The 19,132-nt window shown below is 36.5% G+C and overlaps 1 protein-coding gene across 36 annotated transcripts in view; it reads right to left on the bottom strand.

Annotated features, from left to right (window-relative positions):
* The window catches only part of LOC105193937 (calcium-activated potassium channel slowpoke), a 104,058-nt gene that overhangs the window by 6,063 nt on the left and 78,863 nt on the right, over positions 1-19,132 (bottom strand). For 10 of the 36 annotated variants that reach the window (XM_039450700.1, XM_039450694.1, XM_039450696.1 and 7 more), the window contains exons 13-25: positions 18,853-18,929; positions 16,013-16,081; positions 13,263-13,313; positions 8,839-8,901; positions 6,459-6,491; positions 6,129-6,261; positions 4,306-4,365; positions 2,505-2,901; positions 1,636-1,819; positions 1,449-1,544; positions 1,087-1,223; positions 819-931; positions 568-729 (exon numbers count right to left, since the gene is read on the bottom strand). In XM_039450700.1, coding sequence (XP_039306634.1) covers positions 568-729; positions 819-931; positions 1,087-1,223; positions 1,449-1,544; positions 1,636-1,819; positions 2,505-2,901; positions 4,306-4,365; positions 6,129-6,261; positions 6,459-6,491; positions 8,839-8,901; positions 13,263-13,313; positions 16,013-16,081; positions 18,853-18,929 — 1,575 coding nt within the window. Of the gene's footprint in view, positions 1-567; positions 730-818; positions 932-1,086; positions 1,224-1,448; positions 1,545-1,635; positions 1,820-2,504; positions 2,902-4,305; positions 4,366-6,128; positions 6,262-6,458; positions 6,492-8,838; positions 8,902-11,015; positions 11,037-13,262; positions 13,314-16,012; positions 16,082-18,852; positions 18,930-19,132 lie in introns of all 36 variants that reach the window. The other 26 variants (XM_039450713.1, XM_039450712.1, XM_039450714.1 and 23 more) reach the window with 17 other exon arrangements.

Below are 19,132 nucleotides of genomic sequence, written 5' to 3' on the forward strand. Positions count from 1 at the left end.
TTGAATATCAATGAATAAGAAGAGAGACAACAGTGAAGAACACGAGCTGAACTATATACACCCAGTGTAACTAAACTAATCAAAGTTGAGCTAAGTTAAGCTAAACTTAAGTAAACTAAGCTAAACTAAACTAAATGTATGTGGACCGTATGACGGATAACTAAATGCTAAATAAACAACAAGATGATATAAAAATAGATAGATAGACAGATAGAGAAAGAGAGAGAGAGAGAGAGAGAGAGAGAGAGAGAGAGAGAGTGAGTGAGAAAGAGAGAAAAATTAGTAAAAAATGATAGGTATTTTTTGGATGAGGGCAACTTACAACTCGTTGCTTTTCATTACTTTCTTTTTGATGATGCAAAAACGCAAAGTGTAAAAAGTGTGCGGCAGAAAATCATAAGTCATATAGTAAGTACGTGAATAGTAAAAGGTAATAAACTGCGGTACAATAATGGCAGCAATCGGAGTAGTCACTGTTTTCGGACGGTAATATATACAATGTATAGAAATACATGTGCGTAGGGTAATCCAATAAATACCATCGAGATAGGGAAAAAAGTCCGGTACCTGTACCTGTACAGACCAATGCACAGCATTCCGTACGACTTTAATGCTGCGACAAAGAGGTCACCGTACTTGCCTCCCTCGCCATATTGAGCCAATGGCCCGTCGTATAACGCGATCTGACCAACACGACACCGATCCCGATTAGACAGGCTATCTGCCGTACTGCGAATCAGACCGAATACCACAATTAATATTATTATAAAAATTTTCCCGGTTTATTAAAAATGGCGAGGATATTTTCAAGTTTTTACCTATACCCTCCCCTTAAGCCTGCTCCTTCAGCCAGGATCAGTTCCAACTCAGGCGTAGCTCCACCGGTGATCAATGATCGAATTAGAGTTAACGCATTTTGGTTGAAGTATGTCTGTAGAAATACACAAAGTTATAGTTTTTATCGTAGCTTGTAGCATCTTAAGAAAGAATGATAAACTATGAACGCGAATAAATAGATCCTGTAAAGTGTATTTTTGATATTCACGGTACACACACAATCCGAAGACATATCTTTTCAATACTGACCGTCGACATAAGTGAATCCAATACGCTGACTGCGAAGGCAGTACCACAGGCGAACGGTTGAGTGAGGTAGAGTTCCGTGTCCGGGTCATCGTCGTCGTCCTGGTCAAGAAACTGCACGTTGCTGTCGTTCACAAGCTCTGGGAATAATAGCAATAAAATAGCCATAAGAATCGGTACCTTTTCGACACTCGACACGACGATAATCAAATAAGAAATATTACAAAATAACGATGATTTTTTTTTAATAAAAAGCTCTTTTTTCTTAATAAATCATGGCGGCATTTAGCAATTTCAAGTTTTATTAAAACAATGTTGAATACAATGAAATGTAATGAAGATTTGATAGGATTCTTCCCGTTTACCTGTGATCATTGGCACATTTGCTCCATAAACAGATCCTCGTCGCTGCAAGACAATCGGGCTGCCAACTGCGGTCAAATTACCTTGTTTATTATCTGCTGTAATTTGCACTTTTGATTAAATAACGTGGTTTTAACGGAGATGCGAGATCTCCATTTTCCACGAATAATGTCAATGACAATATCGTACCTTGGCTGAGTACGCCGATTGTATCGTCGAAAGTCATGGCCTTGATATTGAGGGATGCGAGGATGGCCTCCTTGTCGGCGAGGGTGGGGTCATCATTGCTAGGCACTTTAGCCGACAGGATGCAACACATGTCGCACAGATTTACGTTAACGGCACGCAAATCAGCTCTGCTTAATGGCGAACCCTGCGAAACGTCATTCAAGCGAAATAATAGCTGCGAAAAAATCACTTCCATTTCGCAAAATTATTTCTCATTATCTTCATTTCGTGATCATTAGTGATCAATTCATACCGTAAATAATTTTCTTAGTTTTTATTAATGCTTTTATGTTTAAATTTAGTAACATTGGATATAAAAATCTTGTTCAATACGCATTTGGATGACTACATAAAATATACATAATGTCTCAAATTTATTATTTTTTTAGATACATTGAATACAAGAAATATAACAAATATATTAGCTCTGCAATTTCTTTTAATCTCAAGACATTAGTAAAACAAAAAGTAGTATAATAAAATTATTTTATTTATATTAAAATTAATTAAGACTAGAATAAAATTGTTGAATTATATAAATTTTTCAGCAAGAACACATTATTTTCATTTAATCTTTTAGTGATTTGTGACTTAATTGTTTAAACAAAAATGGAAATAAATCAAGAAATTCTTACAAATCATAATCTTCAATTAAAAAGCTTATTAAAAAGATCTACTTCTAAGTTCTTTTTTAATAAATCAAGAGTTCAATAAAGAAACAAACGTTCTATTGTGTAAATCTGAGACTGCACTATACGATAATTAGAAAAAGTTTGCGTCATCACGCAAGATAACGGAACGATTGAACAAAACGAGAGCAGCTTCCTCACATTTAGAACCGATATCTTCGGTAGATTCTGCAGCATTTTCCACTCGCGGCGTATGTAGTCCACCGATCCAACTATCACTACGTGTTTAAGCTCGTGATAATGAAAATTGGAAGCTCGTAATGGCATGACAAGATTCCTCAGTCCGATGAGGGGCGAGTCGGGATCGGCGAACAGGCAGACGACGACGTGTCCGTTAAGAACTGTCATCGCCGCCTGATTACGATCCAGTATGCAGTCTTCGAGATTACGCGAGGGGCTCCAGTGGAACATCCCCGTCGAGTCGTACTTCATCTCGGTCTTCTCGAAATCGAAATCTTTCGCTTGATCGTCAGCGATCCCGACCTGAAGACCGCCGTTGTTGTTAACGTTCGTGCCACCCGAGGCTCTGCTCGTTGGCCTGAAAAAAATCGCACGTTACAATTATATGAACGAAGTTACAGACATGACATATCGTTGATTTCAATAGTATAGACAGAGTAACGCTAATAATTTTATATACATTTATCAATAGGAGAAAGTATTAGTATAGAAAACTGTGATAGGATTTACACTTGAAATTTCTTTTCAAGTTTTCGTAAAATCAAAACCGTGAAGCCATCACCTTTACATGCATTTCATAGGCATCGCATTTTCTGTCATCTAGCACTACTGGTGTTGTTATTTTATATCACAGTGTAAATTGTATAACAAATTACTTGAATACAGCATCAAAGAAAAAAGATACAGAAGAAATATATTCTTCGGATATATTAAGCTATTATACCGCATGCTTGTATAATAAACACATGTTTGAGTAATACAGGTTTAAGCAGGATTATCTCTGTAAAATTCTCAATTCTCACAGAATTCCTTCAAACGTTACAAAGTCAAAGTTCATTGCGCGGTTTAGATCTATCTTATCGTGATTTCAAATCCTTTCCGCAATTTATTCAACTCCGCGATTAATTCGAATTTATTTACAGCATGAGAAATGTCAGTCGACATAATATTTTTCCTCGAATACAATATATGCGAAAATATTTTACGCATTCTCGACAAGACGTAAACGCCATCAAAACTTGCATTCCCACGTATGACACCCACGTATTTTTACGAGCGTCGTTAATGCCAGTGGCGCATGTTTTCTGAGATTAAAGTATCCTCGTAAAACTCTTATGGACTTCTATACTTTTTGCAGTCGCGCTATGCGACGTGTGACTGCAACGCAATGCGCAATTTCGAAGACGTAATGTGGGATGGGAAATTTAACGCCACGGAAAATACTGCTCACTCGTGACATTTATGCCCGGCTGTTGCTAATAACTTATTCTTTCGTGAAAAAAAAATTAGAAATAAAAAATTACTTATGATGCACATCTAGTTTAGTGGATTAACCTTTACTAACAATTGGATAATTTTATTAAATAAAAGCGCATTAAAATATCTAGTTAATCTTTCTGATAAATGATAAAATAACATTTAATTAAAAAAAAAATGATAGAGCTGATAAAAATGAAAAGTTAATAAGAAAAAAATTAACACATCAATATTTATAACTGTTACTACTGTTATCAACTTTACGTTGTAATGATTAGAATCTAAATATTAAATGGAAGTACACCTAACGTTCTTAGCGCATCTCTTCTTGTAAGAAAAGAGACGTGTTTCTGAATTTAAACGAACATTCTATCGTAGATTATATATCGAAAGTCGAGCATCATTTAACATGCAAAGGGAGCATGTTCGTTCTTATTACACAGCCGTAGGATAAAGCAGTCGTATAGTCACATAATAGAGGATAGCGTTAACAACAGAAGCGTACATGAGCTTTTTGACTTCGTAGGCGAGATGGTAGCCAGCGTATGCGGACTCCTCTTGCGATCTGGAATCAGAAGGTTTGCGTAACGTTGGGTCTGTTCTCAGGTGACTTTCGCTCTCTCTCTCTCTCTCTCTCTCTCTCTCTCTCTCTCTCTCTCTCTCTCTCTCTCTTTCTCTCTCTTTCTCTCTCTTTCTCTCTGATTTGGTCCAGGTGATGAAAGACATAATGATGACAATGATGAGTGATTCTTCGATAATTAAATCAAGATGACTTTCTAACTTGCATTGTGAAAGGAAATATTGCGGTTTATTAAGATATAAAACACCTCACGTAAAACGATCTAGTTGCAAAGATACGAATTGTAACGTGTATTTATTGACGAAAGGCGTCAAATGTGCGACATCTTAGAATATTAACAAAGAGAAATTGCAGAAACTAATCTAGCGGACGTAACAGGTTCATCGGAAAATGTCAACGACCACCTGTAGCCTGTTACTACTCGGCAGCGTAATAATACAAGTGACTGTCGTCCTAGCGCGATTTCTCGCGTGATTTATGCGAGCCGTTTGTCGTTTAAGTTTATGGCGCCCTTTGTCAACGATTGAGCGAAACAACTGAAAGCAACCGTCTCTTTTGCTTCCGACTAACATGATTCCGTATCATTTCGTTACTCAATGCTAATAAAAGCTACGATGTGTCTGACTATGCTATACGTCCTTCCACAAAGAAATGACATTTTTGAAAACGTAAGAAATTGAGTAAACGATGGGAGTCACCTATTCGGTTCACTTTATACATCAATGACGACTCGCGATTTTATTAATGTATGCATATCGAAATTATTCTGTCAACCATAGATGAGTGATTCTGGATCGCATCGAAGATCTCTACCGAGAATCGGCACGTAAAATCTTGGCGGGTTATGTGGATCGTATGTTCAACACTTTTAGGAACATGCTAGAGAAATGCTAATGCGGAGGTCGTTGATACATTAATGTGCAGATCATCCTAGTGCACTCGATCAAAGTGGGACATTGTCTTATTAATAGATTAATATCGTTTAGCTGAAAAGTAACGCATTTACAAAAAGAAAAAAAAAACAGTATGAGGCGCATATTTAAGAAGCTGCACATTTTACTTTGTGACATTGTATATAATTAGGTTATTCAAAATATGTTGCCAATTCGTCAATTAGAGAGTATTGCGCAACACATTATATACATAGGAAAGTTCTCACACAGGACGACCTGGCAAAATTCTGTCTTGCTTGCCGTCCGATTCGAATTTCATTACAGTTTGAATAACCCCTGTACAGTACGCGTGAAGGAGAGTCGGTGTAACTCTAATCGTGCAGCTATGAAGAATACGTGTAAGCTTGTAATTAAAAAAAAAATAAAATAATGAAATTAATAACATTGTACGATAGGATAGAGAGAGATCAGAGTGTACTTCAGGAAGATATTTACGTTCAAGCGACTTAGAGAAGAAAGCGATTCTTATTGTTTGGAAAATACATGTCGAATGTTGAGTGCACTGTAAGTCTCTTGCCGTAAGGTGTCATAAAAAAAATATTAAAAAAATCTGAGCTGCGCTGTTTCGGGAAGATTGCTTCTCGCCTTCTTGTTGTTAATTCTCAGTAGCGAAATTCGCATGTATTGCTTTGGTTGAGTGCAAAAGAGGCGTATCATTGAGTCACTTTAGTCATCAATGATCATGGATGAAAATATATGTCGTGTATGCGATGGCGATGTAAGTGATTGCGTTTGGATGCGTATATGTCAGGCGATGATGAAATTGTGATGCGGTACAAAGAAATAATTAGGTACCTTTGATTATACGGCTGATTCGGGCTGGACAGACTGTCGTTCGTCGCTCGATTCACGTTCGGTTTCACCTTGTTGACCTGCTTCGTCGAATTTATCAAAGTCATCCCGACTGAGTTTCGATGATTTCTCATAACTGCAATGTAAAGGGATAATCAGTATTATTGCTACAATAATATTAAAGTTAGAAAAATATTTTATATCGAGAGTTTGTTTTTTAATTTGTAATTTATTAACTAATTTACTAATTAATCTCAAAATCAACTTTATAATTAATTAACTAATTAATATATTAAATTAATTGATATTATTTAATTCGTAAATGAAACTTACCATTCGGATCGTCTCGTTCGCGGCTGATTTCACCTAAAATGGACAGAACAGTGTTAATTCGAAATCTGAATATCCTATTTAATGTCGATAGTGGGCAAAGCAACAATGATTAAGACAATTAGAGTGTCACACTGATTGTGACCTAACTCCCCCCTTACAGCGCATTTTATTTTCGATGATGAGCCTACAACCCCATGCTTACAGGCGCGCATACTTCACCCTGCACATATATTTGTATGTGTAAAAAAATTAATAATTAATGGTGACGATCAAATCAGAAGTCTTTTAATAGCAAAATTTTTAAATTTGTATATCAAGCTTTTTTTTCTAATAAATGTTATTAATGACTCATACATAAAAAATATTCTTAAAGAATCAATTTTTTCTGCTTCTATTAAATTCAATTGAAATTCTGAACATACAGCAAATTACTTTTTATACAATAATTATTCTAAAATTTTATTGTAAATTTATTCTAAATTTGTATGTATAAGAAAAAATATACATTATTTTGCTATGAATTTTGCTATAAATAGATGTTAAATATATTTTTCTAACATATTACTTTTCTCAAAGTTTAAAAAATTAAAGGAAAAAAAATTTATTCATAGATTCATTAAATAACTAAAAGCAGTATCTGCTTCAGAAATAATTGCAAGCTATTGCGGCGCTATGAAAATTAACGAGGGACAACATATGGCGCCTGTCGCGGTAGTTTCTTGAACAACCATTTTCTGCAATGATGAAACAAAATTATAAGTGGATAATGTACACACATATTTGCCAACAAACACAGATGTTGCCAAACTAAAACTTCCATATATTAGAAACCATTAATCTACCGTGCTGTGTATACAACTATAAATCCATCTTCAGAAGGTGGAAAGCAACAAGATACTATCGATCTGAAAAGCGCGTTTCACAAAGTCAACGACTCAATCGTGGAACAGACATTCTAAATGTATGAGAGAAAAATTTCTATTTACGATACACAGAACTTAAGGGGAGAAATTAATTTAGCAAAAATTACTCGAGCTAAAATAACGTTTCTCAGACTTGTGCTGTCAAAAATTCGATAAAATAGTGTCTATAATTTGTAAGATTTGAATGTTACATTATGTGAGAATTATTCTATGTATTAGAATGGAAGAGAAGAATTTTGAAACAAGTTTATAACATGTTTGCGTATAAATTTAATTCATAAATTGACGTGAAAGTATGAGAAACATTTGCGTAATTGAAAACAATTTACTACTTACGCAGACGAGCACCAATAGATATTCCGAGCATTTTAACGCGAATTTAATTACGCGATTTAAAATTATTTCCACTAACTTTGACTTTGCTACCTTATACACAAAAAAAGATTTTCTTTGATATCGTACTTTTGAAAATATTTACGACTTCATAAAAAATTAATTTACAGCAAACCATGTTCAGCAAACATAATTTGAAAAACAGTTATGGGTATTATTTTTCAGAAAATTGTCTGTGTATTCGTTTTTAAAAACACTTGTAAAAATGATACGCACGGTCCGTCGCGCAATAATTCTAATTGAAAGAAAAATCAAGTAGGTCAGTAATTAACTACATTTTATTTCAAGATCTGCGAAATTTATTAAATGTTTTTATTTTATCTATGATAAGGCAAAATGAATAAATAAAATACCAAAGCAATTTGTTAAGACTACCGAATGCTACTGCAACTATACTAAAATTGTGTTTTGTGCAAACTAATTCGGTGGATTTCAATAAATTAAAAAAAATTAAATCAAATAATTATTTTACTTTTTATAAATTATAAAAGACAGAATTTAAAAAAAAAGGTTCCAAATAAAATAGTCATTGGAGAGAGAGAAGTAATATAAATTTATAACTTTAGATATACACTCTACTCTAGAAATAAAATAACGAAAAAGTATGGATAGGTATCGAATCTATTAAACAACTTCATGCAATGCTGTCAATAATGGAGAAAGTAGTACACACGGGAAATAACCATTAGCATACGTAACCATGATTAGAATAAAAAAAATTATCCTTTCATTTGTCATATGATACTTATCAGTTTTTCTCCACTTTCTCCAATATTTCAGCAACACAAAATGAGCGCAAAATTAAATTTTAACTAAAGGAAAAATTTCTTAATCGAACACAATGTATCAAGAACCTATCGCTCAAGCGAGTTTGTCGAAGCGTATCGAATGCGGAAAATCGAATTTTCAATGTCGATTGAGAGCAGTGATTCTTTTCAGGATCGTCGTAATTGCTAATTGTCAAGCAATTTTTCATTAGTGTATTCGTGTCGTATTGCCAATCGAAATTAGAAAGGGCAGCTTGCGAGACTGTAGCATGGTTTTTGATTGAGGTGTAACTGTACCTCTTACGTGAACCATCTTGGGCAGTTCTGGCGGAGTGAATGTAGGAGGAGGATGGTGGTCGTCTGTAACAAACCACTACACATGTTAGCTACCCTAACTAATTACCTAAGGCCTAGTTGCTACTCTACCGTTCGACAGTACTAAACCTGCGCTACAATTTCTAGAAGCGAAGTTCCGTTTCAGCGTTGCGCGACGATATGACAAGTTAAAAATCATTGGATTCAGAATCGTTGGAACGATTTTATTATATTTACTAAAAAAACATTGCAAAAGAACAGTTTTCTTACCTTGCGCTAAAATCTAAGAGAATAATGACATAGAACAATATTAAAATTTAATTATAATATTTAAATCGACTAAAAAATTACTTTTGTGACTATTAATATACACTATGAATCGATAAATATATATTTAATAATTAAATACAGGATATAATGTTTACGATATCAAGCTGAAACGGCCTTTCGATATAGCGCTAAAAAAAATATTGTAAAGGAAACAACGACTAAAATTGTAGAGACAAGTGTGTAATTCTGAAATTCTAACAGGTAAAAGTACAGTTCGCGTAACAATGTGGACGAGTTAATGATTAAAATTGAATAGCTTTTACGAGAATTTCAATAGTAAAATCGACTTCGTCCACATTGCGGGAACGTTATACAACATGATACTAAAATCGATCTACGATCATAAACGTGCAGTGTGCCCAAAACATTCCTAATTCATGCCTAAAGTGACGCAAGCGGCGAAGACACGACCGATATCGAGCTACTTGCGAACGTAACAACCTTTACTTATTTCTGATCCACTAGAACTAAAAACGATTCGTCGTCTCCGCTTACATCGATAGTGTTATATTTTGTTCTAAACATGCAGTTAGAGCCTTACAGTGTGAATATTTACTCGGCATTGTCAGTGCGCGCTTTGCATCCTCCGGGAAAGAGAATTCACGTGCAAAATGACAAAAACTTTGCAAAAGCTCGGGAGAAATTGAAAGAGTGCATGAAAGATTATAGAGCTCGTCTACTGAAAGCATAGGGAGAATTTTCCTTTTTTTTTTTGCTTTGGATTCCGACGTGAGCTCGCCGTCTGCGGAACGGGACGAAATGCGCCGACGATTACGTCCTGTGTACGTTCTACTTGCAGTTGACATTGTCTCGAAGCCGACGATGTGAGACGAGCGAGTATACATTGCAACACGTGCGAAATTCCCCTTTACACACTTACTCGACTCCCGTTAAGAGAAATAACGCTAATTAGAAATTGTAGACGTCGCGGCTGTTCCTCTTTGCTCGGAAAGTCAAAGTGAGTCTCCTTTGACACGTTCCTTCCAGGGAAGCGCCCAGAGATTGTGCAAAGTGTAATTCTCCGCTTCCCTTTATAAAATGAGGGATCGCAGAACTACCGGCTTTCTTGGAAGGATGATGTAAACGGAGACTAATAAGGAGGTGATTAAAGCCGACAAATCGAGTTGCACGATGTGATACATTGCGCTTGACACAACGTCAGGAAATATATTTTCATAATTAATTGTGAAACTTCGTCGAGAAATTAAATCTTAAAAATAAATTTTAACGTTTTTCACTGCTAAGCTCATTGTGGTACAGAGCTGACTTTAAACTGGCACGCAATCTTTACCCTTTTGATTTTAATCCATTTTTAATTAATGAAATGATGAAATATCTCACAACGTTGTTCCATTTAAAATCGTTATTCTTCCAATTTTGGCTTGATTTCTGCATGACGTTTAGTTTGAGAACATGTTTCCCATGTTCGATAGAATGTAATAGGTTTCGTCTCGTAACTCAACTTGTCGGTCTGACCCGTTTACTTGTCAGATCAGACTGTTTGGAAACTGTGGGATATACCGTGCGGGATGTTCCAGTAAATGTGCAAAAGGTGGTACGCTTCATCGGCGGTAGCGCCTGCGGCGTTACAGCATCGCTACGTAAACCGATGAATGTCCGCGTTTTATTAGCCTCTACGCCTCTACGTATGCATGGCAACGCGTGTGCGTGCGTCGCGATCTAAATTGCGCTTTCTCGTAAACGCGACCGTGACCGCGGGGGAGATTTGAAATTTATAAGAACGCGTTAAATTAAATTAAATATGTACAGGAGAAGAAATGCATTATATATAAATGTCAACGTACACCCGCGTTTTTCGCTGGACTTACTTGCGTACGTGAGATCTTCACCTATGCGGAGTGATGGAGGAGACGAGGAGAGAAGATAGATTCGGACAGATAGACACATATAGAGAGTTAGTTAAAGAGTCTTTGCTTGCGGATCTCGTGTTCTGTCGTGAGCCCGTGCGCGCGCGCGTGTTTGTGATGTTGTTATCGCGTGTAAATTACGTATTTGTGCGTGTGTATATGTGTGCGCGCGTGTGTGTGTACGTGTGTACGAGAGAACGTGAGAACATGTACTTTGACATTTAATGCGTTTGCTGATGCGCGTGTTTCGTGACTCGTAAGATGAGTGTATATATGCGTGGCTCGAATGAGCGATGCTAGTGCCATTGTGTGGATTCTTGCGTTAATTAATTGACTGTCACGCTTCTCTTACGCGCGCATCGCTCACGTGTACATGTCTATCTAAAACATCGTGAAGATGTGGTGCTCAGCCGGCAAACACCGATCTGCTTCCGAAAGAGGAGGAAGAGGAAAAAAAATGGTATGGCAATCGGAGTAACGGGCGGTCAAGCAAACCGGTTTCATTGATCTCCGCTGTGCTGGCGGAATCAAACTGGTCGCGGGGTTACTCCGACGGCCAACAATTTTTTTATGGAGCAGAACACTCGTTGATGTCGCGCGTGACGTCGCGTCATTGCTGTCAATCCAAGAGGCGACCGTTCATCTGACCGTTAATAAAACGAATGGACATCGACTGTTCTGGTGGACATCAGCGTGACGTTGACGCCGACTCAAAAAGTGTTCTGCGAATTTTTGAAACACACAAGTACTCCATCCAGCGGTAACACCCATGTGTTAATTTAACGAAACATTTACTGTGACGTCGAAAATATTTGAGGAATACCGAAGCGAATATATCAGGTTACAACGACGTTAGTTCTCTTCGGTATCAACAATCGTTGCCTCTGCCACAGGACGAGTAAAAATCCACGTAATAAAAGGCTAATTCTAAAATATATCTAATTACACGTCGAGTTATTAGATATCGAACACCGATGCAAGGTTGATTGGAGGTAGTTTAATACTTCAAGGCAAATCACATCACGTCGGTTCTCGATTGCGTTAATTTTATAATTCGCTCACAACAATAACCATTGAGTAACACTGACAAACTTTTAGGAAAACTACATTCAAAACGACACCGATAGTAGTGTAATCTCAGTTGCAAAATAGTTAAGAACACCACACCAATAGGGACTCAAACACTAACGATGTTCTACGCTGGAGCCATTTATCAATCCGAACTTTGGGAGATTAGCACAACGACATTAATTTTGTTATGAAAACTTATCGCGGAATTACGTAGACTAAGCAAAGATAAAACTAAATATCTCGTATTAGTCACAAAAATTTTCGTGTAATATGTTTTGCGCGTTGTGCTAGTCTTGTTGAACATGTAAGTGGTAATTTTTATTTGTTCGGTAATCGTCCGTTTATAATCGCGTAAAATTTAATTATCAGTAAAATAGGTCTTGATGAAAAATTTTTTTAATAGAAACAAATTTGTTTTATAAGAAAAACTAAATATATTACAAGTTATCATTAATTCATATAATATAAATATGATTATGAATAGAAGTTGCAAATATATTTTTATAATCGTCAAGACCTCAAATAAAGATACAGTGATCTCAAATCACATTTTCGGATTAGAAAACTTTGCTTTTTACATATATCCGTCAAACAGACAATATAATTATATAAAATTGCATATAAGACGTTTAACATGACCTTTGAATCAAACTTATTCAACGTGATAACAATTCGATAATATTAAAACACAGTTAAAAATTTAGTTTTCGATTAGTATGACATTATATCATTATAAGATTGTGTTGCAATCATAAATTTACATTATTTAGAGATTTCATTAAATGTTACAAATTCTTTACTTTTATTATTTTGAAATAATTACAATATCTTGTAATTATTACATACATTTCTACATATTTAATATTTATATTAAGGGATATATTTTTTGGTTATATGAAACAAAGAAGGCTTTTATTTATATACATTATATTTAATTAATTAAAACTATAACTTTGTCATGATATAAACGCTGATATTTTTCAAATCAAAGGCCATGTTGTTCTATTAGAATATTGTGATATTTTTTTAATATTTTTACAATCGCACCCCGTTCGACGAATTTATTTTAAAAAATCTCCCGGGATTAAGATAAAAGAATGACGTTTGGTAAACAGTCTACACACGGGGGATACGTACTTGCTCTTCCAATCATCTGAACAGCTCGCACGCCTTTCCGGAATGTGGCGTCTGCCCGAAGGGAGGAGAACCAGAGCTGTTAGTTGTCACAACCAAAACAATGTCAACCTAGATGCGGGGGTCTCAACGGGTATGGGGAATCTAAATCCGTGATCCCGATCGATATGTCACGTTTAGTGCGATTTATCAGATTGGAAGATTAGAAATTTCTTTAACTGTTCTTTTAATTCAACTCTTTTTTTTATCAAATTGAATTTTTTAAAACTATATTAGTTGTTTTACTCAAGATTAGAGTTTAATAAATCATGCGCATGTGATATTTAGCTCTTATAGAAATTTATGAATGGATAGAATGTAAAAAATAAAGTTTTAATCGAATGTCAAATTTGACAAATCGCAAAAAAATGTTCTAAATTTTGACGAAAACGTTGTTGCAGCTTACTGTAACGTGACCTTCGATGGAGAGAGTTATTATTAATACTAGTATTACAACCATTGCATAGTTTATTTCGGCCTACTGTGAGGGTCACAACACATAAAGATTATAATATATTTGCGCTGTGTGGTATTGAACCTTCGTATACGTATATTCAGGAATATGTATTGGAAAAAAAAGAAATAAACATTTCCTCAGAAGTTAATATCGGTTGCAGAGTGTCAACGTTATTGTAGTGATGTTGGTGAGTGGTGTCGAATATGCTTGAGATATGTGAGGGGGAAAATGAAGTATTTTTAGCCGATGTATTCGATAAACCCTGGGCATCGATTATCATCGTCCCTGTAAGCTGTTTAAGCTCATGGTAAGCTTACGTCTTGGTGATCTTTCGGGTTGCGTGCTGAATTCAATTAATCAACCCGCACTTAGCGACATTGAAAGTATATCACGAAAATGGAATTCCACGTGCACGAGCAGATCAATATCATAGTTAACAACGCACGCAGATATTTTTAACGATTAAAACGTTTCAGAATTAAAAATAAGAAGAACAGAACATATTCAACATACTTTTTAAATAATATGCACAATATATATATATATATATATATATATATATATATATATATATTGTTAAAAATCTAATATAAGATGTATATGGAGTTCCGAATATTTCTTTAATTAAATACAAAAGTATTTGTAAACATATATTCACACAAGATTCTCAAGACGAGCATCTGTATAACCATACTTTAATTTCGTAATTAATATTGCAATTAATATTGATTTTAGATAAAAATTAACACAAAAATTGCTGTAATAAAATTTGTTCTCACGATTAATTATTAATTATACAATTTCTTATGTAAATACGAGGCAGTAAAAAAACGTTTTTCGCGAAAGTCAATATTAAAGTGTTTATTACATTTACTGATATGCTCATATTAATGCTCATATTATGCTTATATTAATACTTGCTCATTAATTTCGAAATTTATAAGTGCATAGCTTTATGACATGATTTTTTTTAGGATTGCAACTTTCACGAAAAGCGTTTGATTTGTGCAGAAACAATGCAAACTTTTACATATTAGACATATATAAGGCGACCCAAAGTAATAATAAACTTAATTGCGCTTAATACGCTTAATTCTATTATAAGTAAAAACAATGTATATATTTGCATATTAATATGAAAATGTGTGATATTGGGTAGTCTTATATATAAAGTGATACCCCAGGTCCAAATTGTCACGCTTTTTGTTGTAACGATAAATTGAAGTACATTCTGGCAAAAGCGAATATTGTGAAAAGCGAATTGAGCGTTACTTGAACGAAATGCGTGACAGTATCTGGAACTGGTGAAACATACGAATTACCAATAAAAGTCCACGTAAGCACACTGAAACAACAGTTAAGAAACAATAATCGTTAGCAAGCCTGGAACAACGGTATGAGCAAACTCGTCGACTGGTGTTAGGTGGCAGCCATTAACGTGAAGACACAAAATATACGGCCCGGCAACGTGCAAGAATGCGTTTCTGCGCGAAAGCGGCCATTGTATCGCACTTGTGACGAACGAAGCTAAACATAATACGCAATAGTTAATCAATTTTTGTGGCGTATGGACCATCCCCGTTCGTCCAACCGGCGTGCTTGTTACTTGGCCCTGGCCCACGTGTCGAAGTAGAGGAAGCGGCGGACAATGTTAGTGCTACGTAACGTAACTGTATGCTGCTATTAGAGGGCAATGCTCGATAATTCGCTCAATGCCATCAGCTCTAGCGTAAGCCCAACGATAAACAGTACGGATCGTACGGATCCGAGTGGGAGAGTATCATATACGGGGTACTGTGGAGTAAGTGCACGTGATAAGTGAGACGATTATCGTCCGTCGATTTGACTGTTGTACGTTCATCAATATCACTTACGCCATCTTACCTCATTACAAAATCAAGACCAACCTGATTCTGCCGGACGCCGAAACTCTTCGTACTGTAGCAAACGAAATGTTACGCGAATATTCCATCGCGATCGCGATTTCTGCAAGACGCGAATTATACAATGACATACCGGGTCCAGCAGAATGCATTTTGTCAGGATAACGAACGTGGATCGAATGTGCTGGCAGTTAAAACATCGACTTTGACGTCATCTTTTTTTAAAAGACTCGAAAAGAGACATTATTAGTTAAGAGCAATCGATCCGTAGACGTGCTCGTTTACGCTGACAAAGTCTCGCAGGAACTGCGACAGGTGGGCACATATGTACAGGATACAAAAAGGATGGAAGAGGAAGCCGGCAACAGGCATACCGTCGAGGTAACTGCTGTAGGCAGTGTTTCTCTTCACCATGCCAGTCTGCAGCATCATCATCCCCACATCTGCAAAAATCCAGCGATCGACCCGGACACGGGTTTATGAGTTATGAATAAGATGAATGGGCACATCATATATACACGGGAGAAAAAAAATGAACGGCTGGTGTTCATGACACTCTTTGTTTTTTCTCTCTTTTTTTTTAGTAATGTATAGCTTTTACGGAATTCGTATGTGCACATACGCGCGAGCGGAATAAATTGCCCGTTGTGTCATGTATATAATGTAATAAATGTACTACTGTAATTCAAATACTAATCGCACTTAGACAGAAAATTGAATAAAATTTTGTTCAAAATGTTACAATCATCGTTCAAGAAATAATAAAATAATACTGACGATAATTCAGCAGAAAGAAATACCGCGATCTCGCGTAGATCCACGTACGAATTTGGACATGGCATTAGTCACAATATTTACGTTTGATTACAAATGAGAGTACATTCGATACGTCCAAGATAAACGCTGGAAAAAAAAATAGAAAATAAGCATTCTCGCCAGACAAGTTACCTTTCCTCGTCACCAACAAAGCCTAAAAATTAACGTTTGACATTGCGAATAGCCCGGTGTTCGAAGCCGAGGCACGAGCACCGGGAACGTTGATTGCCCAGGGTTTAGGGTATTACCATTCCTGTATATAGGCAAGACTGATTGTGTGACCGGTTAAGTCGCTACTCGGGGGAGACTCGTGTGGATGGTGGTCGTGTATATGGTCGTGTACATGGTAGTGTACGTCTGATACGGTATGTCGCGTGTGGACATGGACGGAATTGTCGGACGGGGGGAGGCGACCCGTGGCCTCCTCCCGATGTGCCTGAGCGACGCCGGCACGGGATCTCGTCGTTCGTGGGGAACGGATGGGTATGTTCCTGCCATCGGCGCACCACCGGTCGGCGATCCAATTTCACCGGCGATTCAAGAACGAGAAACGTTCGGCGAACGTGAGAACGCGCGTGAATGTAGTGGACGCGCGGCTGGATCGGGCCGATCGATCGACGAGAGGTCTCATCAATAAATATCCAGTTAGCACATGTTGAAAGAGAAAGAAAGGGAAAGTGATAGAGTAAGAAGGGGAGAAAGAGAGAGTTGGCAGACGATAGTTTGGTCGAAAAAGAAAGTTTTGGGAAAAGAAGAAAATGGAGACAGCGAGATAGAAAGAGAAAGAGAGTAAAAGAGAGAAAAAGAGAGAGAGAGAGAAAGAGAGAAAGAAAGGGGGGTGAAGACAGACAGTGGTCGAGAAAGAAGCTGTCATTACCATTATGGCGAAAACAGGTCCAAATCCGGGAGCTAATCATGCATGCAAGGCGAGCGAGAGGGGCACACACTAGTAGTGCAGGCTAGTTTTCGTTCTCGGTCAGGTGGACATGCGCCAACTGACTGGACTTTCGGGAATTACTGTGTTGAACTCGGTACTTCATTTATTTTTCACGTCATTTCTCGCGATTGCAGTGAGCATAAAGTTTCCCCGAAATGAAATAAATTGATTATGCTCGTCGTTGCGTGACACAGAACCGCGATATTTAACCTACTCGTGTGTAGGCGCGCAATGAATATTCCATTTAACTCGCTGTAAAATATGTTTCGCTCTCGCGGTAACTTTGTTGACCGCAATTACAAAAATTGTCGCGCAATCGTCAAATGTTTTTTTTTTCAAAAAAAAAACGAAACGATATGACAGTGAAAAACGAAGAAGTACCCAATTATAGCATCGCCTTGGAAATTGTGTCTTGCAATGAAGATTAAAAATGCAATCATCGTTGTGCTGATCATCATCGTTATTACAATTATCCTCATAATCATCACCTTGGCTTGCAAGAGATTGGTTAATGTCGGAGGCAATGTCGAATATGTACCGATAGGACACAAAGAGAGATAGATAGCCGGAAAAATACAGATAAAGAGAAAGAGCGAAAGAGAAAGACAAAGAGAGATAGAAAAAGAGAAAGGGTGAGCGGGAAGAAGCAATGAAGAATAAGAGTAACTCAGTAGAAAGACAAAAATATCACAAGGCGGGAACAGAGTTTTAGTACAGAGGCAGAAACAGTAGATAGACAGTACAGTCAAGTTGATGTTTGGAGGGATTGAATCAAGAGCTAGATCGTATATAAAAGGGCAAGAAGATTAAAAAAATAAGTGATTCAGAGATAGTCATATAGAGATGATAGTAAAGTATATCAGTCTTAACGAACGAGTGTGAGAGACGTTACCTAAGTCCCGGCCCCAGGAGCGCTGCTGCTGCCCCACTAGATCATATATCACAATAGGATGGTCACAACCATGTCATTTCGTTAATTATTGCATTTATTATTGTTATCGCGCTCTCAAATAAAATAGCAAAGGGCAAAAAGGGTGTCCCCAGAAACCGGGGTGGTTATAGGAAAGGGGAAAGGAGAGATAAAGAGAGCTTCCTACGTGATTCGTTTGCATTTATACGTTACTTTACGTTGAAACATTATAATTTTGCGAGTCATATCAAAGGCACGCTCCATCAATATCAACTGATAGAGAGAGAGCGAGAATGATAGAGAAAGAGAGAAAGAAAGATAGAAAGAGAACGGGGAGAAAAATCGCGTGTGAAACTCGCAATCTCTATCGATAGAACGAGCGCGTTCTATATACAAGATACGTCTGTGTACAGTTTATATGTTAGATATAGACATACGTATATATATTTATATATTTATATAATCGGTAGAGAGAAGACCGAATTTAGCAAAAAAATTTGACAAAAATTGAGAAAGGCTGTTTAAAGGATCACTGGGCCAGAAAGACTTACAAGTTTTGCATTTGCACTTCTTGATCAGAGTCTCGTCTTTAATATCGTCGTGGCATGCTTTGCAATAAAAGAACGCCCTGGAAATGAAAGCATAACACAAGCACACAATTAGTCTTCGTTCAAAGTATTAAAAATTAAAATTAAAATTAAATTTAAAAAAAATTTTAATATTTATTTTTATTGGATAAAGAATAACAAAAGGACAAAAAGAATTGAAAAGTACAAAAGATTAATTACAACAAGCAATTATGCAGCCTAATTTATAAAATGATGTAAAATA

Source organism: Solenopsis invicta, chromosome 6 (genome assembly GCF_016802725.1).
Source record: "Solenopsis invicta isolate M01_SB chromosome 6, UNIL_Sinv_3.0, whole genome shotgun sequence".
Classification (NCBI taxonomy): domain Eukaryota; kingdom Metazoa; phylum Arthropoda; class Insecta; order Hymenoptera; family Formicidae; genus Solenopsis; species Solenopsis invicta.